Here is a 27,157-nt window from a genome sequence, read left to right as displayed (position 1 = left end):
ATGGCGGTATATAACAAAATTCAAAGCAGTCTTTCCATAAGCATGCATGAGTGTATATCTGGCTAACTTAACTAGCCGCTCAGCAGCTGAATATTGACCCCTATATTACTAATATGATTCAGTCCTGTATAGAGACCACTTGTATGGGTGTGAGGGTAAGTTACTCTTCTTGCCTGTCACTAATGATAGGGATGGGTTACTTTTTAATGAGGTGAACATCTGTTCTCTTGGAAATGGACTGTTACCACCAGCAAGTTTCATCTTGTGTAGCTTTTTCTCTGAAAATAGGTGCAGCCAAGGGGTTATGCCATGATCAAACAGCAGAAAACTCTAATCTTCACTGGTAAACAGGGGGAACAACTTGCATCCCTAAGTGATGATAATGCCACTAACTCAAACAGGCCCAGGGCTCAGTGTGGGCTACACGTGCAGCTTGTATTCATTGAATGCCTAAATTAGTTGAAAGACTTTTGGATAGATGACTCAAGAGTTTTTACCATAAGTCTGTCAGGTCTTTTGCGTCTTGGTTGTAGATTCAAATCATGCTTGGGTTTTGGTAGCTGTGAAAGCAATTGCCATTTGAAAGCTGCTTGCTGGCTAGTGTGAAATGAGTTGTTGGTCTGAGGCCAGTTCCCAGTGAATTGGCATGCACTACATGTCATTATGAAGCATTGCCATAATTAGCACAAACTGGATCCAATTGGAATGCCCTGATAAGCTGTCATGCTTGGCCTAATTAATTTTTGGAATGTTTATGCTGTTGACATTTTTATCTGGCACCATTTGAATATAAAATAAATCACTATGCTTGACTTGTAGGCTTGGCATATGTCTGTGAGGGTCTGAAGGAGCAGCGGAAAGGACTGGTCACACTGGTACTCTGGAATAATCAGCTGACTCACACTGGCATGGTCTACTTGGGCATGATGTTGGTGAGTAGCTTGCCTTCATTGCCCCTTCATGTTCACCATTGTTAACTTCAGTTTTTCTTTTCTGTGTTATATCTATTTCTGTCATTTTTGAGTTCGCAGTGAAATAACAAAGGACTCTCCATGGTAAAGCCTGCTCATTCTTTCCTTATCAGGTATGGTAAGACAGAAATGGATGCACCCTGGAAGCCATATTTTTGGTGGTGGTCATTTCTACCCACAGTGTTAGTGAGCTCCAAGCCCTAGTGGCTAATCCACCTTATATTAAATTTCATCATAACATGGTGGCGCTAAACTCGCATCCCAAGATCCTGCTGAAGGTGGTGACAAATTTCCATCTCAACTAGTCAATTGTCTTCTCAGCATTTTTTCCCAAGCCATTTCTTCATAGAGGTGAACAAGCCTTGCAGTTTGAGTTGCAAAAGAGATCTTGCCTTCTACTTGGATTGGATCAGAGCCTTTAGAAGTTCCACCCAACTTCTTTTGATCTTGACAAACCTGTCTATGGACTCAAAAATTAAACGTAGGTCTTTTTGTGTATTTATGGATGTATAATATTTCATCTGTCCTGTTTATATAACACTTTAAAAATTAAATCACAAAAGGATTACAGAAATAATTTACTATGAAGCAAAATGACACAAACTATATAAAATTTAGTCATAATTCAGTGGCTTCTCGGTTCTTCTTGACTTGTCTCTTGTACACCTTAAATGGAACATCTTTTATCACTGTCCAGCCATAGTCTGCAAGCATTGATGGGCTCCATTTAGCCCGATACCATTTTCCATTGCTGCAATGTCCTGGTGAAATCACTCTCCATGCTGATTGCTCACTACTCCACAGTTTGATGGAAAAAAATTTAGTGAGAGTGGAAAAAAAGTACTTTTAGGGACATGGTGCAGCCAAGGTTTCTGTATGCCTCGGAGGTTTTCCACCAACTCCTTATAGTTGTCTGCCGTGTTTCCGAGAAAATGTGTTACAACTATCTGGAAGGCTTTCTACGCTGTCTTTTCCTTGCCACACAATGCACGGTTAAATGCATCATCTCAAAGAAGTTCACGAATCTGAGGGCCAACAAAGATAGCTTCCTTTATCTTAGCTTCACTTAAACTTGGAAATTTACCACCGAGATACTTGAAGGCTACTTTAGTTTTGTCCATTGCCTTGACAAAGTTCTTCATTAGATCCAGCTTGATATGTAAGAGTGGTAACAAAATCTTCCTTGATTCAACAAGTGCTGGATGCCCAATTTCAGATCCTTTCCTTTCCTTAACTCACTTATCCTCCACAGTTCCCAAGTCAAAGAAACAGGACGCTTAACTTTAAATTGACCCCTGGCCACCCTAAGCGTGTTCAGGGTCTGAGCCAAATTCAGTAAGACTTCTCTGTGAAAAAAGAAAAAATCAGAGCAGAGTCCAAAGCACCTCTCAATCATATGCAATTTCTCCCTCTTCTAGAAGTGAGAAAGCCAATTCCCCTTTGGAATCCTCTGATATCTCATGGTCCACACCCCCTTGAACATTACCAGGGACAGCCTCCCTGCGGCATTTGCCCGCCATGACTGACAAATGGGAGGCCCAAGCACGCAATCCCGACATAGTAGGTTGCTTTGCCTTCCCTGGCGCCCCTTGAAGAAAGGTCTGCAGGCCCTGGAAACATTCCATCAAGAGGAGAAGGAGGATGGATCTATACCGGAGTCCATAGGTCCAACCTTGCTCTCTCCAACTTCTCTTGGGGAAGCTTCTGCCCTCGCCTCCTATTCCACTCCCCCTCCAGAGAATACCATAAGCTGAGGGGATGTCCCAATATTGGCAAAAGCTGTAGTAGTCAAATCGCTTTGAGCATCTAAACAGCGCTGACAGAAACAGAGAGAGAGTGAGTACTGAATTGCTATCAGATGGCAAGGTGCTTGGACCTGTTCATCCCCTGCACCTAGCTCTCCTGAGGGGCCTCCTGTGCCTGGGTGTGTACACACATCCCTTCAGGATGTGCGCAAATATGCACACAAGTTTAGGCTGCAGTCTTGTGCACGCACAAGTACCTGCGCAAATAAGCACTTCAGTCTAGGTTGTGGCCTTATGCGCACTAGTACCTATGCAAATATGCGCTCAAGAGCCTGTGCAAATACATGATAAAGAATCTGAACAAATATGCGCTCAAGTCTTAAATCTAGGCCGCGGCCTTATACACACAGGTCCCTGCGTACACATGCCTACACATGCGGGAAAAGAACCGCTGCCGTGGGCTAAGAAAATCTTGTTTGCACTTTCAGCGCGTTTAGGCTCGGATCCATTTAATATCCGGCACTGAAAATCATCGGCCTGAAGAGCTTCTCAACAGATTAGGTCTTTTAACTGGCCGAGAATCCATGCAGTCTGGGACCAAGAGCCAGCATCCCGCTAAACACACTTTGCACATAAGCCAGTTAAAACCAGCAGGAGACGTCTAACAGAACCAGAGACGACTCCTCGGTGCAAGTGCCTCTCTGCAGCTCTGCGGGACAGGGAACCACCGGTGATAGTTGAGGAGGGAATTTCCCTGCCTCTCTCGCCAAAAGTGCTCAGGGAATCAAAAATGGCTGGCTTTTCCGCGTTGATAGGGAAAGTCTCAGCGCTAGACCCCATCACCCGTGAAGCTTGTTCTACTGGTGCGGTCATGCTTGATGCTTTTGCTTCATGCACACCTCAGTGGCAAGCAGGGGAATGGTCTCTCAGCGCCATGGAGCCAACACCCAGTCTCCTCCTCAGGCATAGAAGCTGCTGAAAAACCTCCTCGCTGAGCTCCCCAAGCTGCTAAGATAGCTCCCCCTCTGGAACCTCTCTGCTGCACAGATTCCTCTAACTACGGTAGCTCCTTGTTCTCTCTCTCTCTTTTTTTTTTTTTTTTTTTTACGCTGAGAACAAATAAAGATACATAGAAACCAATACTTTCTTTTGGTGCAGAGGTTCAGGTTCCAGGAGTGCAGGCAGCATGGCAGATCAGAAAGCAGCCAGACCACTGGCTATATCAGTCTCCATTTGCCAAACTTTAGCGACCCAGCCAGAACAAACTATATAAAAGGGATACTTCCCTGCTCTACTGGACTTGCAATGCAGAACTGCCAGCAGGTTCTGTCGCTGTCTCGTGGGGGATGAAGGATCTGGACCACCAGATGACCACCCCACAGACCTCCGGACCGAGCTATTAGAAGGGTCACCAACCCCCTGCTTGTATGCCTTAAACCAGGGGGGATGGCCTCACCAGGACCTCACAACCCCCTGTAAGAATCCAGAAATTGTGTCTTTTTTTCTTTTTCCTTCTCTCCAGACTGCAGGTTTTACACCATCTGCCATCTGCTGGAGACAGAGAAATACCGAGGGACTGTAGGTGGCACACGAGGTTATGTACAGTGTCAGTGAAACTTTCTCTGTCTCCATCTGCTGGCAGGGAGGCAAAACCCAGGAGTCTGGACTGATGTGGCTACGTACAGGGAACCCTTTTAATACTAATTAGCTCATTACAGATAATCCTAAATGATGTCAAAATGATCAGATGAACTCTATAATTTGTTAGAGGACATTAATCAGGGCTAAAGGTACATCTACAGGACATGCTGTACAGACTCAGGAGCTCTGTGCTTCGTAGAGCTATCTGATAAAATGATGAGGTATTTTTATATGTTGTCCAATCTGTGGAGCTATTTGTGAAGGTGCTGTGTTTGATCTCATGTGGTTTGTGTTTCTAGCCTCACACCCAGAGTCTGGAGACCTTGAACCTTGGGCACAACCCCATTGGGAATGAGGGAGTTCGCAACCTGAAGAATGGGCTGATTGGAAACCGCACTGTGCTGCGGCTGGGGCTGGCTGCCAGCAAACTAAGCTGTGAAGGTAAGTACTCTGGCATGACGCTTTCTGTGCTTCATTTCCTGCTCTCCTGACTGCTGTGCCCAGCTTCATTCCAGTCCTCTGATTGGTTGGGCTGCGCCCCATGACGGCTGATTAGTTGGGGTACATTTTTGAGACTAGTAGAAGGGTCTTCCAGTAAATATATCAGCGCTGGAGAAAACTGAATACTATTTTAAACTACTTTGTGAAGGAAAAGATTTATTATGAGAATTATGTGTTGATGTCCTATTTATTAAAATGTATTACTTGCCAATATATTACTGTAGCCACAACAAATTTTCAGGAAGTGTTATAAGGACTCTGACTGGTGATTTTTATTATTTTTTGGATACATGTATATCCATGGACTGCATAGGCACATTCTGGAAAGTAGGCTTTTTTAGTTATGGATGAAACTTCCTGTTAGACTAGGATATAGCATGAACATAAGATGTATCCAATAATGATATAAAACCCTATATCTGAAGAATAAAGTAAATAAAGTCAACTCTCACCTCCATGGTAGTCAGGACTAGAGTGAGAGGCGACTTTATCTACTTTCCTCTAGGCTGGTTGACTCTGTGCATGGTTATTACAGCAGCAGCCCTTGGTCCTATTTTATTTATTTGTTTTGGAAAATATATATGCTACATGATACAACATACTTGATAGATAACTGTGCATTCATAATATATAATTATATATATATAAAATTATATGAAATAAAATATTCACTAACAACAAACTGCAGTGTTACAAACATATAACAATGTCACAATGGCTCAGACCCACCCAATCAGCAATTGCCTTCACAGGGCTATCTATAGTAAACCTTCTGTTCTACCGATTGTTAGTATACCAACTGAAAGCAGAAAATTGCATGATAATAATCTTCACTGTCATAAGCTAGTTTGAAGAAAAGAGCCTTTATCTGTTTCCTAAATCAAAAGAGGCTCTCAATTTCTCCTAACCTGGCAATGCTGTGAAAAAAAGCTCTTTTTAAAATGTAATACCAACTGTGGTATTTCTTCCACTTTCCCTGTTAATTGTCATCAGAGCTCACGTCAAGATCTTATCTTTGGTTGTAATTGTATGTTCCTAACACAGTGCTTCATTCAGCACAGGATATGTTATTTGTGATCCCCTTGATAATCAGATGTGAGACTTATTGATATAAGGAAGAACGTTTTTTTTTCTGTTTTGGGTCCAAACTTCTGGAATGCAAGTCAAAGAATTATGATTCCTCATTGTCCTTACTAGACTAGTCCAGACAAGTGGGTTATGTCCTGCCAGCAGATACAGACAGAGGAAAAAAAGCTCAAAGTACCCTTCATTCCTATAAAGGTGTGGTGCTGCCTTCAGCTCTTCAGTAATTTCTCTCTCAGCACACAGTGCAGAGATGTGGACTGAGGCTACAGTTAGGAAAAGGTGCACAAGGCTTCTAGGGCAACAATCTTCAGACTGATTTCCCCTGGTGAAGCAGGCCCCTATTGCAACAAACTGATTTCCCTGGTAGAACAGGCTCTAGGGCAACAGTCTGTGAACTGATTTCCCTGGTGCATTTTGCTCCTAGGGCAACAGTCTTCGGATTGATTTCTGTGGTGGAGCAGGAGCATAAAAAGAAAAGTCGGCACCCTGCCACAGGCAAGACTGGGTCCCGGTTCAGAGCCCTGGCCCCTTCAGGAGAAGCAGGACTATGGTGTACATGGGCCTGCTCAGTAGGTTGTCTCTGTAAACACCGTTTGGCTTTGTTTGCGCTGCCCGACAGCCAGGTAACCCTTTCCTCCAGCTTTAGGTGTGCACATCGATACAATAATCCAACTACGCAAATGCCAGAATTGTCACAGCTGTGAGGAGGAGTTAATGAAGCAAACTACAACTGTGTTTGAAGATGGATTTCAAATTACAAATGCCAAGAGGCAATTGCTGCTAATACAGCAGATCAAACCCTTCATAGAGGAGCATGATCTAACTTTATTCATTCATGTTCTTGTCACGTCCCATTTAGGTTATGGGAACATGCTTCTGGCCAGGACTCCCAAGGAGTATGCACAATGCAGCGGCATGTATTTTAACTAGTTGCAACTGGAGAAATAGTATGACCCATCTGTTACCTGCTCAATACAGAATATGGTTTAGAGTTTTGAATTTTGTTTTTCAATCTGTGCAGGGAGTAGGGGCCAGTTATCTGAAAGAGCAGTTAGTGCATTATGTCTGGGTGGATCTTCACAAGACAGCTTGCTGTATGAGCCATCCTTGAAAGCTGCTAAAATCTACATATTCATGAGCCTTCAGTTGTGTTGGGCCACATTTGTGGAATCAATTGCAACTTCTGCTCCATGTCATGGAAGAATATTTGAGTTTTAGAAAAAATTAACAGCTTGACTGTTGCAGGCCTACAAAGCTGATAATGCATGATTAGGAAGGTTATCTTGTTCTGCAGATAGCTGTTTGCTTTTTGACATTATTAGATGTTGGTATCCTTTTAACATTTTTTGCTTCATATTTTAATCCTATCATTAGTAGTGCTACACTAGGATTAGGGAGTTCTGTACCTTTTCATGGGTCTCTGGGTCATGATGTGTTCACATCTGGCTAGCTGTTTCATTTTAATATTGTCAGTGGAACTATGTTATAATCCTATAATTCTGTCTCTGCTTTTATGTAACCTTTTTGTTAACACTGTAATATTTATATGGGAAATGCATGTTAAAGAGGCGAATATTCAGCCGCTGTCCAACTGAACAAGTTAGACAACTAACTATAGGACAGTTAAGTAGAACATTTGATATTCCACTTTTTCCCATAGTTGGCCTCACTGCGGATTACAATAAATTTACATGAGTAGAGGCATTTGAACAACTTAAAATCAAATCAGAATTTGCAATCAGAGGAGCATTGGATCCACTATAGGAAACCCATTTGTGAATAGTTTCACAACCCAATTTTATTACTTTCCTGTATAACACAATCTCTTGTTGAGAGTTCTGGTAGTTGGGCTGGGAAGATCTGGGGAATGTTGTGCTGGATAAGAAGCTGCACCCCAGATAGGAGTGCGGTCTTAAACACCATTGATCGCGATCATCTTCTATATCACCTGCAAGAGATTGGACTGACTGATAAAGTTTCCAGGTTTAGATCCTATTTGGGCAATTGCTTTTTTCAGATTGAGTGGGACCCTCAACTTTCTGATCATTTGCCTCTTCCTCTAGGGGTCCGTCAAGGTTCTGTGCCTGTTTCCCTTCTTTTTAAAATCTTTTTATCTCCTTTGGCTACTTTAATCCTCATTATTGCATTTAGACCATCTATTAATACATCTATTTATGAAGATAATATTCAAATTACTGCATTTGTTGACCCTAAAATCTTCATTTCACTCACTGAGCTTAACAATTAACTTGATGCTGCATCGGGAGGAACAAAAGGGAGTATTTCCGCAAGAGCCAATACAAATTGTCAAAAATACATTTGGTTCAGGAAGTAAATATAGCGTGATGGCAAAGGAGGTCCAGTTTAACAAAGAACTTGTAGTTGAATAGACAACGAAGGTGGAGGAAACGTCACAGTGAAAAAATGCCAGTTTAAATACATTTCTTCAGACAGCATCAGAAGTTCTTGTTATGGATCAATAAGAATCCTCAGTGGGAACAGTATGGAATTAAAGAGACATATGGGGTATGTGCCCGAAGGTGCCAAAAAAATTTTTGGTTTTAACTATAGTTGGATACGTATGTATTTATCCTTCCAATGTTGTAGTGTGTGATTAATATGCTTGCTCACCAAGATATCATGGTAGAGTATTGAGGGGGGGATGGGTTGGTAAGGGTTGAAAACTAAAATTGTTCGGCTTGTGTGTTATGTTTTGATTGTCTTTGGATGTTTTGTATGACCATTTATGAGATTACTACAATAAAATTTAAATAGTCAAAAACAGCAGCTTCTTGATCCTGATCTTCCAGAAAATTATTGGCCCATCTCAAACCTAGCCCCTCTCTCCAAAGTTATTGAAAAAGTTGCTCATATGCAACTCTCCAATTTTTTGGAAAACATTCTGGTCCCAGGCAGTCGGGGATATAGAAGGGCCCATAGTACTGAAACAGCGCTTATTGCTGTAGCCAGTTCGCAATTAGACAAATGTAAAGCTACACTGCCGGTGTGCTTAAACATGAGGGCTGCATTTCATACGGTTGACCACCAGTTTCTGTTAAATCGATTGTATGACACTGGTTTTCGTGACTTTGCTTTACTTTGATTCAAATCCTTAGCATGTCAGTCTTACCAGGTCTCCTGGAATTCCTCTTTCTCAGCTCTAAGCAGTCTTGAATGTGGGGTCCCTCAAGGATCCAATATTTTCCCCAGTTATTTTCAGACTTTACCTTGCTCCACTGACAACACTCATTCAGAGCTTAGGCAACTCTACTTTTTTTTATGCAAATGATCTTGAGATTATAGCAAACTTTGATCTTGGATCTCCAGTTTCTCTGACAATAGCTATTTAACAAAAGAAGCAGACTTCATCCAAACTTAGTCAATCTCAGTAAATCAGAAGCAATGTTGTTGACTAGGGAAAGTTATTCTATCCAGTTCCCAGCACTTCTTATGGCAAATTATCCTATTCCTAACAAGTCATCACAACCCTTAGTGTTAAAATTGATAGTTCACTAAACCTTTCCAGCCATATCTCTCAGCTTGCACAAAGTTCTAATTTGTTTAAGGTTCATTCGTCAAATTATGTCATTTCTTGATTTTTTGGACCTCAAGCCCTTAGTCCACTCTCTCATCTTAATTAGGTTTGACTACTGTAATGCCTTGTTTCATGGTCTTACAGTGCATCAAACCAGAAGACTTCGATTGATACAGAATACAGTGGCAAAGCTGATTTTCAGTAAAGGTAAATATGATCATGTCACTCCCCTACTTTGGGATTTACACTGGCTCGCTATTCAATTTAGAATCTAGTTCAAAATTGCATGTCCTTCATTTAAAGCCATACGCTGGGGAAAGCTGAATTGGCCACCATCAGATATGGGATGCTTGACTTAATGGAGCTTGGTCTGACTCAGCATGGCAGTTCTTATGGACCCCCTCAGCAGAGTTTTTCATCCTCACAAGTAGTCTCTAGATCAAATACTGACAGACAGTTTGTTCAGTCTCCGAGGTCAGCCTTTGATCAAATTATTCACATCAGAAAGCAACAGGAAGGTGGAAAGATTCTGCTTTTTCTTCATAGCAAATTCAGGTCCAGTCCAGATACTTTTCTGATCAAATGGGTTACAGATCTGCTGTATGCTCTTCCACCACTTCTATTGGTTGCCTCAACAGTGCAGAAAGTGCTCAAAGATCAGGTGCTCCTGGTCTTCATTGCTTCAGCATGACTCAGACAAGTGTAGTATTTATACCTGTCAGTCAGTCTGCCGATCCCTTTGGTATCCGATCTGACTTTAACTCAGGAAGAGGGTCATCTGAATCTTCCTTCTTTCAGTTTGACAGCATGGATCTTGAGTGTTCACTAATCTTGTTGCTGTCATTACCCAAGAAAGTTGAGGATATTGTAATCTCCCCAGGGAATATTCCACAAGAAGAACTTACAGTTTTAAATAGAAAAAAAAAATCTCTTTAGTGCCAAGCATGCCCCCTGGACCAATTTGCCTGCAAGACAAAGGAGTTACTTCATTACTTGTTCTCCCTCTTCTCCTCAGGTCTCCATATATCATTGGTCAAGGTGCATCTCTGTCCCATTGTGGCTTACCATGTCCAAGTGGATGACAAACTTTGGCAAGCAGTTTTGTACAGCCTATTCACCCAGTAGTCCATTCTTTGCTTTGGGATAGGTTACATTTTCAGTAATTCTCCGCTGCAGCCCTCAACTTGGGATTCCCTACAAGTCAGGCAAATTCAGCCCTGCTTGTTGATGGAGAAAGCAAATTTGCTTACTGTAAATGGGTTCTCCATAGACAGCAGGATGAATTAGCCATGCTTAATACCTTCTTCCCTGGAGAGTTGACTACTGAGGTAAAGCTAAGCTCTACAATCAACTAAGAGGCTCATGAGGTAGCGCCTGCATGGGAATTCACACTTATGCTCAGTAGAGCAAAAGCTCTATGAGATATAAGAGAAGGGTCCGTTTGGTGCCATCAGATGACATCACCCACGTGTCATGGCTAATTTATCCTGCTATCTGCGTAGTACCCCGTTTAAGGTAAGCAAACTTACTGTTGTACCTGTGTTACCTTGAAAGGTTTTTCTCTTATCCACAGCATCTCAGTTCAACAGAATGGATTGGCTTATTAGATGGTAAAATGTCTGTGTTTTGAGTTTGTATTTTTATGTATGTGTGTTCCCCTAATCACTTTGGGACAGCTAGACCTAGTTTTACTAAACATTGTGTGGAGGTAGGTCCTTCGGGAACATCTGACTTTCCACTTTTCAAAGTTGGGTAATCTGGATGTGTGTAGCAAGGGGAAGGGGGTGCAAAGTTGGCAGTTTTCTTATATTTGTCCCCCTCCCCATTTATAAGTTTAATATGGATGGACCTATTCCTGAGCTGTACTAAAATTTACTAAGCCGAGGTATTTTTCACTAACCCCCCCCCCCCTCCCCAAGGGTTTTTACAACTTTGGGTTGGGGGAGGCACTACTTGGGGCTAAGTGACTCTTTTAATATAGGTTGCAGGTTCATTGGTCATGCATTAATGTCCTGATGCACCCATGAGAAATTAGCTACAATTCCTGAGTTGTAGATCATTTCAAATCAAATAACGCAGCTTGCAAATTTTTTTGGAAAGCCGCTTTAATTGATTTGCATCGATTGCATTGATTTGATTTGCATGCTAATGAGCTCATTTAAATACTCATGATGTCGGCCTGGAATAACGCAAGATATTTGACATCCAGCATTAACCCCGTGTTAGGCCATTTTCTGCGCACGAAATATTGCCTGACACGACTCAGTGAATGAGGCCATTTGTGTAGGGAAAATCCTTGAAGGGAATCAGACTTCTCTACTTTTTAAAGTTAATGATTGATTTGAGGGGCAAAGTTGGCATCTTTCATAAAGATATCCATGGGGGAGAGGTATTTAAACCAAAGCTATTTAGAATGTCACAGTCTTTACTTGCGTTTTTTTTAAATTATTTCCTCTGTATGATTCATGGCTGTCTCTTGCCTCCCTGCTGAACTGATCTGCATGCATGGTCCACCTTTAGCTTCTCCCTTCTACAGGTGCCGTGGCTGTAGCCGAATTCATTGCCGAGTCTCCCCGACTGCTCCGTTTGGACCTTCGAGAAAACGAGATCAAGACAGGTGGCCTTATGGCCCTGTCACTGGCTCTGAAGGTCAACCACTCGCTGCTTCGTCTGGACCTGGACAGGGAACCCAAAAAGGAATCTGTAAGTGGGGTGCTTGTTTCCTAACTGTGCCTTATGGTATTGAAGGAGCATCTTCATGAATCACTAGGAAATTATATGCTGTACCCAATGACATCTGTTTATGGGTGCCTTGTAAGTTTTATTCTCTAATAAAGGTCAAGAAGGACAAAGGGCTGGGAGAAACAGCAGTAAAATGATTCTGTGTTACATATTATTCTCAAAGAGAAGATGATGAGGCAGCAGTTTTAGGGGCAGAGGCTAATACCAGAAAGAATGAGATAAAAATCACTTTGATATTCATTATAAGCTATCAAATATTAACAAAAAAATGCTGATACAGGTAAATGAAGGCCAGATTGGATTTTAAAACTTTATTCCTGTACTAAATGGCAGGACGGAGCTTGGGATGGCATGGGAAGGATTATGCTTATAGATTCCCTGAAAAACTCCTACATTGACCATTGAGCCAGATGAGAACTTGTAACAAGGGTGGAAATTGCAATTTGTTTTCAGTGCTCTTTGTAGTGTAAATAAAATGCAAATGTTTAAATATCTAGCAGGCTTCAATAAAGTACCAAAAGATAGCATTTTTCATAGAATGAGAAGCTGAAGGACAAGGATTATTATATAAATGTAGGGACACTCAAATGGAATATGGGGAACACTTTATTACAGAGAGAGGTGGTGGATTTTAGACCAGCCTTCCAGTAGGGATATAGGAACCAAAAGGGTGGCAGAATTCAAGCATCCTTAGATCAGACAAACAGGCCGATACAGTAAGGAGCGGTAGGAAGAGCTGCGTTAGTGCCGGGCACACCCGCGGTTGCCACACTCACAGTCCAGCTCACCTACTGCTCGATACTGTATGTAAATAGCTTGCAAATGCAAGCTGCGTCTAAGAAGCGTCCGTGAAGCGTTAGGCCCGCGCAACCTATTTTACTGTATAGAGCGCTATACAGTATCCTGGGAGCGTTGGCCTAACGCTTCACGGACACGCTGGTATCTGTCATTTCAAATGTCATTTCAAATGACATTTGAAATGACAGGTATCAGGAAGTGGACGGTTCTCCTACGCTCGGGATTGCCAGTCCTCTCTCCCCTCCTCCCGAAGCAAGCAACGAAAGCGGAAAAAATCGAAAAAACGAAAAAAAAAAGTTGCAAGGGAGAGAGGACGGGCAATCCTACGCTCGGGATTGCCAGTCCTCTCTCCCCTCCTCCCGAAGCAAGGCGCGAAAAGCAGCCTTGTTTCGGGAGGAGGGGAGCCGCTCGTCTTGAGCCGCTCAAGACGTGACAATACTGCAGGCACTAATCTTCTCCAGCACAGATTACTGCAATGCCCTTATGCTAGGACTACCTAATACAACATTAAGACACCAGCTAGAATACTAACTGGAAAAAGAAGGAGGGACCATATAACTGAAACCCTAGCTGAGTTACATTGGCTACCAATTGAACACAGAATTAAATACAAAACCCTATGTATCATTCACAAACTAATTTATGATGAGAAATCAGACTGGTTGAACACAGCATTACGGGTACACACTCCACACAGGAACCTCCACTCAGCAAATAAAGCACTCCTAACCATTCCATCAGTTAAAACAGCAAGACTGACACAAGTGTGAGAAAGAGCCATATCACTAGCAGGACCCATAATCTGGAACACAATGCCTCCAGAGATCAGGCTACAAAGTGATCTCAAGACATTCAAGAAAAACCTAAAAACATGGCTTTTTAAACAAGCATTTTAAAAAGAGACAGGAGAATAGAGAGAAATATTTCAGGAAAAGACAGAAAGGCACCGACATACAGTCCTTAGGACTATACAGTAGATTAGTCTATGAACTCCACACCACAATACACCATAACTATAATACTATGTGTGATAAAACTACCCGTGTAAGTACCTTGGTACAATTGGTCATGAACTACTTTGCTAAATGACTGTGTCTAATGATATATTGTAACCGAACCTTTGATGGCACCTGTTAGAATGTACTATTGTACACTTTTACCTACATTAAATATGTGCCTACATGTAAACCGTTGCGACGGTATTTAACTTAGCAACGGTATAGAAAAGTTTTTAAATTAAATTTATGGATAACCCTGTCTGTGGGCAGCGAAGTCCTGATTTAGGCAACCGTTGTCCATCTCCTGGACCGGATGATTCCTTGGGGGAAAGGGTGCATAATCCTGTCCTTGGGTATTGATACCTACACCAGGTTGTTGGGCGGTCTGTTCTGAGATCAGACTGACCCTGCCCTGGTATTCTTTGGGTTGCCAGGTCGGTAAAAGAATCCTGTTTTTACAGGGAATTGCACTCATGCTGTCGCTGCTTTCTGTCTCCTGGTGGATATCTTCCCCAGGAGGTTGGCCCTCAGTTTCGGCTGTTCCTGTCATGCTGAGAGGTCTACCCTGAGGGGAAGGGGGAGTGGGGGGGCGGAGGGCTAAACTCCCCGCTGCAATCAGCAATGAGTTGTTGGTTGTTAAATTCAGCCTAGTGGTTTTTTCTTATCCTGGCAGCGCCAAGGTCTGCCTCATTGTGTTTTTCATTTCTTCTGATTTCTGGTCAGAATGTGGGAGAGAGAGAGAGAGGAGAAAAGCGAGGGCATTCATTGTATATCTTAGTTTATACCTGCAGAGATTGGTACACCACCTTTTTCACTGTCCTTTCGCCAAGTTCTGGCCAGTACTGCCGTTAGCTTTTCATACTTCACTGAGTAGATCAAAGTGCCTTCCTGCTCACCTGAGTTATCCTGTGAACTGGATGGATAGGCCTACCCTTGACAAGGGTGAGGGTGGGTGAGCTTCGGTCATAGCTTAACTCCTTGCTTGGGAGTTTTTGGGCTAGCAATCCTGTTCAAGGATTGCTGTGTATCCTCTCACACTCTTCACAGCTGTCCTGGGTGGTCAGATTTGTCTGATATGTTGGCAAGTAAGGTTGGCCGCAGACTTAGCCACTGTTGCCATTTCTTCTCCCAAGTGTTGCTTGGGTTTTTCTGCCCATTGTGCCTATAGGCCAATCATTGGGCACGTGTCTGCAAAGGCATCCTGTCCTTCAGATGTTAGTGGCCTGCATTTTCTTTCTGGAGGTCTTTCTGACCCCAGTGGGGTTTTTTCGGGTGTCTTGTGACACCGAAGGAAACTATGCAGTTTTTGTCCAATAGTTCTCCTCGTGGTTGAATCTGTAGGCCTTTTCCTGTATCCAGAAGGAACTAGATCTACCTTGCAGTCAGGGTCGCTAATCTAAACTCTGGCTGTAATAGTCCCGTGAGGCAAAGTATGCTTCTCACTGAACTTGGCATCATGCTCCTGCCTTAAGAAATTGCCATGCTGGGTCAGACCAAGGGTCCATCAAGCCCAGCATCCTGTTTCCAACAGAGGCCAAATCAGGCCACAAGAACCTGGCAATTACCCAAACACTAAGAAGATCCCATGCTACTGATGCAATTAATAGCAGTGGCTATTCCCTTGGTAAACTTGATTAATAGCTGTTAATGGACTTCTCCTCCAAGAACTTATCCAAACCTTTTTTGAACCCAGTTACACTAACTGCACTAACCACATCCTCTGGCAACAAATTACAGAGATTTATTGTGCATTGAGTGAAAAAGAATTTTCTCCGATTAGTCTTAAATGTGCTACTTGCTAACTTCATGGAATGCCCCCTAGTTCTTCTATTATTCGAAAGTGTAAATAACTGAGTCGCATCTACTCATTCAAGACCTCTCATGATCTTAAAGACCTCTATCATATCCCCCCTCAGCTGTCTCTTCTCCAAGCTGAACAGCCCTAACCTCTTCAGCCTTTCCTCATAGGGGAGCTGTTCCATCCCCTTTATCATTTTGGTTGCCCTTCTCTGTACCTTCTCCATTGCAACTATATCTTTTTTGAGATGTGGCGACCAGAATTGTACACAGTATTCAAGGTACAGTCTCACCATGGAGCGTTATAGAGGCATTATGACATTTTCCATTTTATTCACCATTCCCTTCCTAATAATTCCTAACATTCTGTTTGCTTTTTTGACTGCTGCAGCACACTGAGCCGACGATTTTAAAGTATTATCCACTATGATGTCTAGATTTTTTTTCCTGGGTAGTTGCTCCTAATATGGAACCTAACATCTTGTAACTACAGCAAGGGTTATGTTTCCCTATATGCAACAACTTGCACTTGTCCACATTAAATTTCATTAAATCTTCCAGTCTTGCAAGGTCCTCCTGTAATGTATCACAATCCGCTTGTGATTTAACTACTCTGAATAATTTTGTATCATCCGCAAATATCATAACCTCACTCATATTCCTTTCCAGATCATTTATATATATATATATTGAAAAGCACCGGTCCAAGTACAGGTCTGCATTACTAAGGATAAGTGAGTTCTGAAGATTGTGAAATATAGCTGTACTCTTGCTTGTACTTCCCTTGGTCCCCTCCAGTCCAACGGAGGTTGGCCTTCAGTACCAACCCCTCTCAATCTGCTCAGCTGCAGTTGGAAATAGTTTTTCATCTTAGCAAATGGCAATCAAACGTGTTCTGTCTTAGGAATGGGGCCAGGGGTTCTATTCCTGGTACTTCCTAATCCCCAAGAAATCATGGGGATTGAGGCCTATTCTGGATTTAGGGAAACTGAACAGATTGATGCAAAAGAGTTCAAGATAAACTCCTTCCAGATGATTTAGCCTTTCATTCATCCAAGCAACTGGATGGAGACTGTGGATCTTAGACAATTATTTGCATGTTACCAGTTCACCTCACCCATCAAAAGTCCCTCAGGTTCATGGTGAAGGATGTGCACTACCAGAACAAAGTGCTTCCATTTGACCTTTCAGCAGCTCCAAGAGTGTTCACAAAATGCCTTACAGTCATAGCTGCACAGCTTCATTGACAAGGAGTCTACATGTTCCCATACCTGGATGATTGGTAGCTGATGGGCCCATCACCAGCAGGATTTCTTGAGTTCCTCAGCACAACCATCCAGCTTCTCTAGTGCCTGGGGTTCCTGGTCAATCTCTTGAAGTCCAACTTGATCCTGTCCCAAAAGGTACAATTCATAGGAGCCTGGATAGATGTTTCAGGAGAAGGCATTTCTTCCTGACAAAAGAGCCATAGTTTTGATGGACCTGGTGACATCTCTCCTACAACATGACCAGATGTCTGTCAATCCGTGTTCTTCTAGGTCACATGGCAAAGGAGATGCACATGGTATCTTTGACTCATTTGCACGTGGTATATTCACTAGGCACTCTGAGGCCAGTGGGATCAATTGTTCCAGCCATTATCCCATCAGATATCTAACTCATGAGATGCAAATGTCTCTCCAATTGTGAATAAACCTGGAGGTTCTGATGGTGGATCTCTCTCTCTATGCATCCTAGTGCATCAAGTGATCCTACCCCAACTGATGCCTCTGCCAGAAAGTGGGGCGCTCACATCAGTGCAGCTTGGACCCAGGAGATGTAGTCTCAAGCACAGAGTCACTTGCAACTCAATCTTCTAGAACTGCGAGCCATCTGTTATGGCTAAGGGCATTCTCCCAACTTCTCTCAGGCAAGAGAATCTTAATCCAGACAGACAACCAGGTGGTCATGTTCTATGTAATTAAGCAGGCACAGGCTCATATCTCCTCTACAAGGAGGCTTTCCAAATCTGGTCATGGACCAGCTGTCACAATGCCCATCTCCAGGCGACCTACCTTTCAGAATATGTTGCCAGACTGTTTCAGATGAATGCTCCAACCGCATGAGTGGTCCTTGGATCAAGAGATCTTGTGCCCCTCTGTTTGTGGTCTTTTAGTGAAGTGATAAAATATTAATTGTTGTGTGAATTTTATGTAATTTGTATAACTGTCTTATGTGCCTCAATTTTCTATGAAGAGGTCATGAACAACTTATTCATTCTTCGTAGGAACACCAACCTGTTCACCTCAGAGAACATGTTTCTAAGCAACTACAGATTAGCTCCCAGTGCCTTTGTGCTAAAAAGCCACATCAGTCTTCTCTATGCCTACCAATTCCTTTCATTGCCTATTTTTCTAGAAGATCCTTCAGGACAAGGAAAGGGTAATCCTCATAGCACTGGCTTGCCTGTAGCAAGTGTGGTATCCATATCTCATCTATTATTCATTCAGGTTCGGATTCCCTTGGGGATGTCTGCGATTTTCATCGCACAAGAAGATGGCAAGCTCTGCTATCTGAATCTGCCATCACTGGCCCTCATGGTGTGGCAATGTGACTCACTTAAGTTTAGAAAATGGACTAAGACATTTTTATTTAATTTGGCCTATAGTTAATTTTGTGTTTTTCTTTGCCTGCTTATTTCAATATGTTTGCTATTTATTTTAAACAAGCCGTTAAGGCTACATTAAAAAAAATTTCGGTCCGTTTTCGGACACTGCACCCGTCTACACTTCTTTTCCCTCACTCCCCCTTCCCCTCGCTCATTCACCTATCCTCCTCCTCCTTGGTCACTCACCCCCCCCCCTTCCCTCCCCTGCCCCCACTCAAACTCCCTTCCCTCATTCTCACCTCCCCCATCATTCTCTCTCCCACTCCCTCCCCTTCCCTCACTCTCATCTCCCCTCTCATTCTCCCTCCCCTTCCCTCACTCTCATCTCCCCCCCTCACTCTCACCTCCCCCTCCCTCCCCTCACTCTCACTCTCATGCTCACTCTCACCTTCCCCCTCATTCTCACTCTCACCTTCCCCCTCATTCTCCCTCCCCTCATTCTCACCTCCCACCTCATTCTCCCTCCCCTCACTCACCTCCCCCTCACGCTCACCTCTCATTCTCCCTCCCACCTCCCCTCTCATTCTCCCTCCCACTTTCTCCCCTCACTCTCACCTCCCCCCTCCCCCTTCATCCCTCATTCTCCCTCCCCCCTCATTCTCCCCCTCCCCTCCCACTCCCTCAGTCATTCCCCACCCACTCTCAATCCCCTCCCTCACTCTCAATCCCCACCCCCTTCCCTCTCCCTCTTATGCTTTTCAGCATGGCCTGCTCATGGAGACAGGTCTCCGGGGATCCCTCCCCAGCGCGCACCTCAGCTGCTCCATGCCACCGCCGCCACATTTCCTCCCGATATCGCTGCCGCCGCTCCTCCCACCTATTGTAGCTCAGCCCGCCTGACACTTGCATACCGCCGCTGCTCCGCCTGATATCGTCGCCGCCGATCCACCACTGCTGCTCCTCCCAGCACCATCTTAGCTCCGCTCTGACCGACGTGGTCTCCCGCCCATGCATGTGCAGTAGAGCTGCTCTGTACTGCGCATTTGCGAGCCATCGGTCAGAGCCCATTTATAAGGTAGATTACAAAGTTTACTCCTCCTTAGATTATTTTAGCTCATTCATTTTATTGGTTTATCATTATGTTTTATTGATTTATTGCTCTCTCATGTTTTGTTTATCGTATTATGTATGCAAATTTGTTCATCACCTAGGCCTTACAGTGTTAGGCAGTTTACAAATTCAGATAAATGTAAATGGATATTGAGTGGAAGACATGCTGAATTCAGCCATGAAGCTTTCAATCAGAAAATCTTACAGTTTCAAGTGAAAGAGGCTTTCAACATGTTGTGGGAACAACCAGCTGGATCCCTTCTCCAGTGGCTCGAGGGCCTTGCTTCAATATCTGTTAAGAACATAAGAACATAAGAAAATGCCATACTGGGTCAGACCAAGGGTCCATCAAGCCCAGCATCCTGTTTCCAACAGTGGCCAATCTTCCTATCGTCCTTGGGTCTCAGCACTTCTTCAGTTAAGGTTCATCTCAGGGCCATTGTGGCATATCACCAGAAAATAGAAGGAGCTCTCGCTGGCTTACAGAATACAGACTTTCAGTGCTCATTAAGTGAGAGCCATGGCAACTTCAGTGGCTTATCACAGGGCCACAGTAACCTCTAGTCTGAAGCACTTCTGGTGCAGCCTCCAGCATCATGCTGCATTCAAAGGACATGGCTGAACTTCCTGCAGCTCCTGAGTCCTTTTATAGGGCCTGTTGACTGGACTTTGTGTGATACGCACAGGTGTCATCACATCCTGCCTAATATAAGGGGAAGCTCAGAGCTACCTTCTAGTGCATTGGCAACAGGTCTCCTGCTCGTTCTGCAGTACTAGTTGCGTCAGCATGTTCCTGCCTTGTTCCTGGTTTGTTCCTGTGCGTTTCTGCCTTGTTCCTGGTTTTGATTCTGTGTGTGCTTGCTCTGTCTTGTAGTAGCCTTGCCAGCTCCTGTCTGCGCTATTGTGTTTCTTCCTTTGGCCTGAATTCTTGTTGCCTTGACCTCGCTTTGCTCTCCGCCTGTCTTGACCTCAGTTTGGCCACCAGCATTATGTACTTCTTCCTTGGCCCTTGCATGGAAAACCCTGTTGGCTGCCAGAACCTGCAGGCTCAACCAAAGGTGGAGGTGGCTGGTCATGCAGAAGATCTTGTTTTGTGGTGTATCAGCTGCCGCCTGTTAAGGCCTACTGTATCTTCTGCTAGTGCAAGATAGGCTGTATATACTTAACAGCAGCCCAAAGACTCACTACCCCCACTTCTTGACAGCCACGTCCATTAAAGACATGTGCAAAGCTGATACTTGGTTGCCTGTTCACTCCTTTAGAAACCACTACTGTCTGGACACCATATCCTAGGAATATAGTAACTTTGGACAAGCAGAGGTCCGTTCTCCATCCAAAGGGCCATGCTGTCTTTTAAGTTATTACTCTCCAATGCAATCTTCAGCTTGAAACGCCTCACACATGTTATGAATGATTCAAGCCTGCTTGTTGACTAAGAAAGCAAGTTTGTAACCTGTAAACAAGGTTCTTTGTAGATAGGATGAATCCAGCCATACTTAATACCCATCTATCTCCCTGGAGAATCTCATTAAAGCTTAATCTATGGAATAGAATTAGAGGCTCACTAGGCAGCATGCAAGTGCATGAACTCCCATGTTTGCTCAATAAGACTTTTGCTGAGCTCTGAAATCTTGGTGCTGTCAGATGATGTCACTCATGTGTTATGGCTAATTCATCCTGCTGTTTATGGAGAACCCTGTTTACAGGTAAGCAGACCTTGTATGCTTGCGATCAGTTTGCTTACTTGAGAATCAGCTCCCTGAATTCATGTTTAATTCACCTTCTGCCTCTATATTTTCCACTACTTTCTGTTTTTTCCTGCATTTACTATGGTGGTTGTATGTCTCTCTCACCTATTTTTCAGAACTTAGAACTGACCAAGAACCATGATCCTCATAGTTCTTTCTGCTGAGACAGATATGGTTTCCACTGTTTCAGGATTTGATCACCCCTGATCACCCAGAACCGTGGAACAATGTTCTGCTCCAGCATCCAGTCTCTGGTGTTAACAGCCTGGATGTTGAGGGAGATGTAATATAATCATTCATTCTGTCTGAAAAGGTGTCTGAAATCATCCTGGTTTCTAGAAAGGAATCCACTATAAGTGTTCATGGTTTTAAAAAGAGATTTGCAATCTGTTGTCAGGGCAAGGCCTTAAATCCCATCTTTTGTCCCATGAAAAAACTGCTTTAGTACCTTCTACAACCTTTCAGAGTCTGATGTCAAAACTATCTGTGTTAGAGTTCATGTTCCCTGTACGTACCGGATCAGTCCAGACTCCTGGGTTATGCCTCCGCACCAGCAGATGGAGACAGAGCAAAACTTGTCAGGCTCTGTCATATATACCAGGTGCCTCCCACAGCCTGTCAGTATTACTTTGTCTCCAGCAGATGGTCGGGTGCTTCTCCCACAGTCTGATCTGATTGAGAAAAAAAAATAGAAAAAGGGGCACTGAGTGTAGTCAGGGTCAGGGTGTTTTGTCTGGTGTGTGGTTTTATCTCCTCATTAAAAAAAAAAGAAAGGAAAGAAGAGGAAGAAGCTGCTTTTCCAGATGGTCCTCTGCTCCCAGGAGGTTGTCAGGTCCTGAGGGGACCATCCCCCCCTGGTTAAGCACTTGCTGGGGCTAAGGGTCGAGGACCCTAGGTTCTTGTGGAACAGCCCAGCCGGGGTGATACCGGGGAGCCCGGCTCACTCACCCCAGCCGGACCGCTTCAGAACCACGACGAGGGACAGCTCCAGGTAAATAAAAAGTAAAGTGGAGCGGGTTTTTTTGTCTTTTGTGTTCGGCTACACTCCGTGTTAGTGTCAGCTGCAGCTGCCACTTCGGCATCTCCCTCCCCTTTCTCCCCTTTTATTTTGCAGTTGTTTTTCGTTTTCCTTCACTAGTGCCGAGCATGCCACACGGATCGGCATGCTCGATCTGAGGTTCGAGCACCACGTGCCTCTCTCGGGACGGGCTGTGTTCAGCCTGCATCCCAGGGGGGGGAGGAGCCTTCGGTCGCGCTTGGGGGGGTCATGGTCCGGCATCAGACTTTCGCCCTCGCCATCAGGGACTGGCCGGCTGCCCTCCCCAAGCAAGTTCAGAAAACCACGGGTAAATCTGCCATTTTTACCGCCAGCTCCCTCGCAAAAATCGCTGGAAAGTCGGCCATTTTGACTCCGGCTCCGAGCGGGGCTCCAATTGCGGCAGGCCCCTGGGATTCCCCTCCTCCCCTCTCCCCACTGCGGCCAGTCCCACGGCCTGTTTCACTGATGGGAGCGGGGGGGGGGGGAGGGAGGGAAAGGGGGGGACACGTCCACGGACTCTGAAGGGTCCGACGATTCTTTTTCCTCTGCTTTCATCCTGGCCATGCATAGGGCCTTTAAGGCCCGCAAGGCCCACAAACGACACGCGGCCCAATCGCCAACCGGGGGGGCCTGAGGGGCCATCTCCCACGGACCAGCCTCATCCTCGGTCAGAGGGTTCGGACGGGCAGTCCAGAGCCAAACGGGTGTTGCGGGCTCTGCCGCATAGAGAGGACATGGACGCCATGGACTCGTCGGATCCAGAGATTCTGGAGGAGCCCTCCCTGCCTCCAAGGGGGGCAGAGGGAGAGGGCACACCGCCACATGGGGCGGCGAAGCAGAGCCAGACCTCGGAAGGGATGACCCGAGGGTGATCCGCCTTTTCAGACGGGATGAGCTGGCTCCGCTGATTCCTGTCATCCTGGAGGAGCTGGGGATAACCACGCCGCCTGAGGAGTCTCGGCTGGGCTCCATGGACCCGGTGTTGTTGGATCTGAGTGACCTTCCTACAGCATTCCCTTTTCACTTCTCCGCGACCTGAAGGTCACGAAGGCTATGGATAAGCTTTATCCTCTGCCAGACGAAGCCCTAGAGGTCCTGCAGGTACCGAAGGTGGACGCCGTGGTTTCGGCACTCACAAAGAGGATGACCATACCGGTCACTGGAGCCACGGCGTTGAAGGATCTTCAGGATCGCAAGTTGGAGATCCAGCTGAAGAAGATTTCGAGGTCTCCGCTCTGGGGCTCCTAGCGGCAATTTGTAGTAACTTTGCATTACGGGACGGTCTTCAGTGGGTGCAACAACTGCTCGCTAACGAAAGGCTGTCTGAGGACGAAGCCAGACAAGCGGGGTGTTTAGAGGCGGTCGTAGCGTATAGTCCGAGTGCACTGTATGACCTACTACGGACTTCGGCTCGCTCCATGATCTCTGCGGTCTCTGCCAGACTGCTGTTGTGGTTATGAAACTGGTCAGCGGATGGAGCCTCCAAGTCTCGGCTGGGGTCCCTCCCTTTTAAGGGCAAGCTCCTGTTTGGTAAGGAATTGGAGGACATGATCCAATTGTTGGGCGAGAACAAGGGGTACCGACTCCCGGAGGACAGGTCACGTACCAAGGGGTCCTTCTCCTCAAGATCTAGGTTTCGGGGAAACCGTAAGCCTCGTTCCTCTCGCTCTACTGCGCCTTCATCCTCCTTTCAAGTGGGAGGGAGTAGACAGCAGTCCCAGTCTTTCCTGGGAAGACTATTTGGTAGACCCGTTTCCTCCTATTTGGCTCCCAGAGGTAAGTCGTCCCAATCATGTCCAGCCGGTCCATCCCTCTGTTCCGAAGGTAGGTGGCAGACTGTCTCCCTTTTACGAGGTATGGACCACAGTCACGAATGACCAGTGGGTGCTCTCTGTGATAGAACACGGCTACACGCGGAGAAGAGATAAGCGTTCCAACAGACTTTGCTCCGGTTGCTAGACCTGGGGGCAATTGTGCCAGTACCAGCCTTGGAGCAACGAAGAGGACACTACTCCATATACTTCGTCGTTCCAAAGAAGGACGGCGCCTCCCGGCCCATCCTAGAGCTGAAGGACCTTAACAGGTGTCTTCGAATACCACGATTTCGTATGGAGACTCTGAGGTCCGTGATACCCTCAGTAAGGCCGGGAGAGTTTCTGGCTTCGTTAGACCTTATGGAGGCGTATCTGCACATCGGTATCAGGAAGGACCACCAGAAGTACCTCAGGTTCTATGCCTTGGGGAAGCATTTCCAGTTCCAAGCATTACCGTTCGGCCTCGCGACAGCTCCCAGGGCCTTCACCAAGATCATGGTGGTGGTGGCCGTGCAGTTGCGCCGGGAGGGCCTGCTCGTTTATCCTTATCTCTAAGACTGGCTGATTCGAGCAAAGTCCGAGGCGGTTCAGCGGGTACTACAGTTATTGCGCGCCCTCGGTTGGGTGGTCAATACATCCAAGAGTCACCTCGTCCCCTCCCAGTCTCTGAAGTTTTTGGGGGCTCTTTTCGATACGCAACAAGGCAAGGTTTTCTTTCCGTCGACCGCTGTCACAAGTTGCAACACCAGGTCAGGGCTTTACTTCAGAACCCAATGCTGACGGTTTGGGATTACCTACAGTTGGGGGGTTCCATGGCTTCAACATTGGAATTGGTGCCATGGGCCTTTGCTCACATGCGGCTCTTACAGTCGGCGTTGTTGTCCCGCTGGAGTCCGGTTTTCAAGCAATTCCAGCTGCCGTTACCGCTGAAGGACCTGGCACGGGCCAGTCTGCAATGATGGTTGTGTTCGGACAATCTCCTCCACGGGGTGTCGTTCGTAGCACCGGAGTGGACAGTGGTCACCACGGATGTGAGCCTTTCCAGTTGGGGCGCGGTGTACCTGCGGAAGTCGTTCCAGGGGCCCTGGTTCGCGCTCGAGTCTCGCTGGTCGATCAATCGCTTGGAGACCAGGGCGGTACGATTGGCACTCCGGGCATTCCTGCCCCTGATCCAGAGAAAGTCGGTCAGGGTCTTGTCAACCAATGCGACAACGGTAGCCTACATCAATCACCAGTGGCGCTAGAAGCTCGTTTGCTGATGCAGTGGGCGGAGCGTCACCTCCTACACATCGCCGTGTCCCACATGACAGGGGTAGACAACGTTCACGCAGACTTCCTGAGTCGACATCAGCTCGATCCCGAAGAGTGGGAGCTGTCGGACAGGGCCTTCCAACTGTTCTGCGACAGATGGGGACAGCCGGCCATGGACCTGATGGTCACCTTATGGAATGCCAAGACTCCACGCTTCTTTGCCCGGTGCAGGGAACTGGGGGCGGAGGGGGTGGATGCCTTGGCGCTTCCTTGGCTGACGTCGATCCTTCTCTATGTTTTTTTCCCCCTTGGCCTCTGTTCGGCAAGGTTATTAGCAGAATTGAGCATCATCCAACAGAGGTCATCCTGTAGCTCCAGAGTGGCCACGGCGCCCGTGGTTTGCAGACCTTCTAAATCTAGCATTAGAGGAACCCCTGCGTCTGCCGGCGTTACCGAATCTACTTCATCAGGGCCCTGTTTGTTTCGATCAGGTAGATCGCCTTGTCTAGCGGCATGGCGTTTGAGAGGCTCCGTTTAAGAGACAAAGGCTATTCGGATGCGGTGTTCGCCACCCTACTGCGGTCTCGTAAAACATCCGCTTCCTTATCTTATACTCGGGTCTGGAAGATTTTCGAGTCGTGGTGTATTGATCGTTTAAGTAGGGCTACCCGGGCGTCCATGTCCAACGTTCTAGCCTTCCTTCAAGACTGTTTAGTCAAGGGTCTATCCTGCAGCTCGTTATGGGTACAAGTAGCTGCTCTCGGTTGTTTACGTGGTTTGGTAGACGGGGGGACGCTGGCCTCACATCCGGATGTTGCCCGTTTTCTAAAGGGGACAAATCATCTACGTCCTCCGTTGCTTGTTCCTTGTCCCTCCTGGAACTTAAACGTGGTGTTTAAGGCCTTATGGGCACCGCCATTTGAACCACTGAAGAGGGCGACCCTGAAGGATCTTACATTAAAGACGGTATTTTTGGTGGTTATTGCTTCGGCTAGTCGAGTCTCGGAATTTCAGGCACTGTCTTGTAGGGAACCTTTCTTGAGGATCCCTGAATCCGGAGTTAGTCTCCGGACGGTTCCCTTCTTTCTACCGAAAGTCGTTTCGGCATTTCATTTGAACCAGTCCGTAGAACTTCCAGTGTTTGTCCAACTCGATAGGTTGGATTCCCTCTCCAAGGATCTGAAGAAGCTGGATGTGCGTTGGGCCCTTCTGTGCTATCTGGAAGTGTCTAATGGTTCCGGGTTTCAGATCATCTTTTCATCCTCTGGCATGGGCCTCGGAAGGGTAATATGGCTTCTAAGACTACCATCGCGCGGTGGTTGAAGGAGGCTATTAATTCTGCATACCTTTTAGCTGGTCGGCATTTGCCTTTAGGGCTGAGGGCACACTCGCCACGCTCCCAGATGGCTTCCTGGGCGGAGTGTCACCAGATGTCTTCTCAAGAGGTCTGCAGAGCAGCGACATGGAAATCGTTGCATACATTTGCACGGCATTATCGGCTGGATGTCCAGGACTCTAGGGAGGGCAATTTCGGAGGAGGTGTGTTGAGAGCAGGCCTCTCCGGGTCCCATCCCAAGTAGTTCTGAGCTCTGGTACATCCCAGGAGTCTGGACTGATCCGGTACGTACAGGGAAAAGAAAATTAGGTCTTACCTCTGTTAATTTTCATTCTTGTAGTACCAAGGATCAGTCCAGAGTCCCGCCCGCTTTTGCACTAAGTCTGAGAGCCCACTGTTTTTTCCTATTGCTGTGCTATTTGGTTTTTCAGATCAAGATTCTTGCTGGGTTTAGTGAT

General features: G+C 45.7%; 1 protein-coding gene across 2 annotated transcripts in view; it reads left to right on the top strand.

The window, feature by feature from the left end:
- The window catches only part of PPP1R37 (protein phosphatase 1 regulatory subunit 37), a 181,536-nt gene that overhangs the window by 135,290 nt on the left and 19,089 nt on the right, over window positions 1–27,157 (top strand). For both annotated transcript variants that reach the window (XM_029571627.1, XM_029571626.1), the window contains exons 8-10: window positions 820–932; window positions 4,657–4,798; window positions 12,016–12,182. In XM_029571627.1, coding sequence (XP_029427487.1) covers window positions 820–932; window positions 4,657–4,798; window positions 12,016–12,182 — 422 coding nt within the window. The remainder of the gene's footprint in view (window positions 1–819; window positions 933–4,656; window positions 4,799–12,015; window positions 12,183–27,157) is intronic.

The sequence above is a fragment of the Rhinatrema bivittatum genome, chromosome 11, assembly GCF_901001135.1.
Source record: "Rhinatrema bivittatum chromosome 11, aRhiBiv1.1, whole genome shotgun sequence".
NCBI lineage: Eukaryota > Metazoa > Chordata > Amphibia > Gymnophiona > Rhinatrematidae > Rhinatrema > Rhinatrema bivittatum.
Note: the sequence above shows the minus strand (reverse complement) of the source record. Positions and strands in the feature narration are given on the sequence as shown.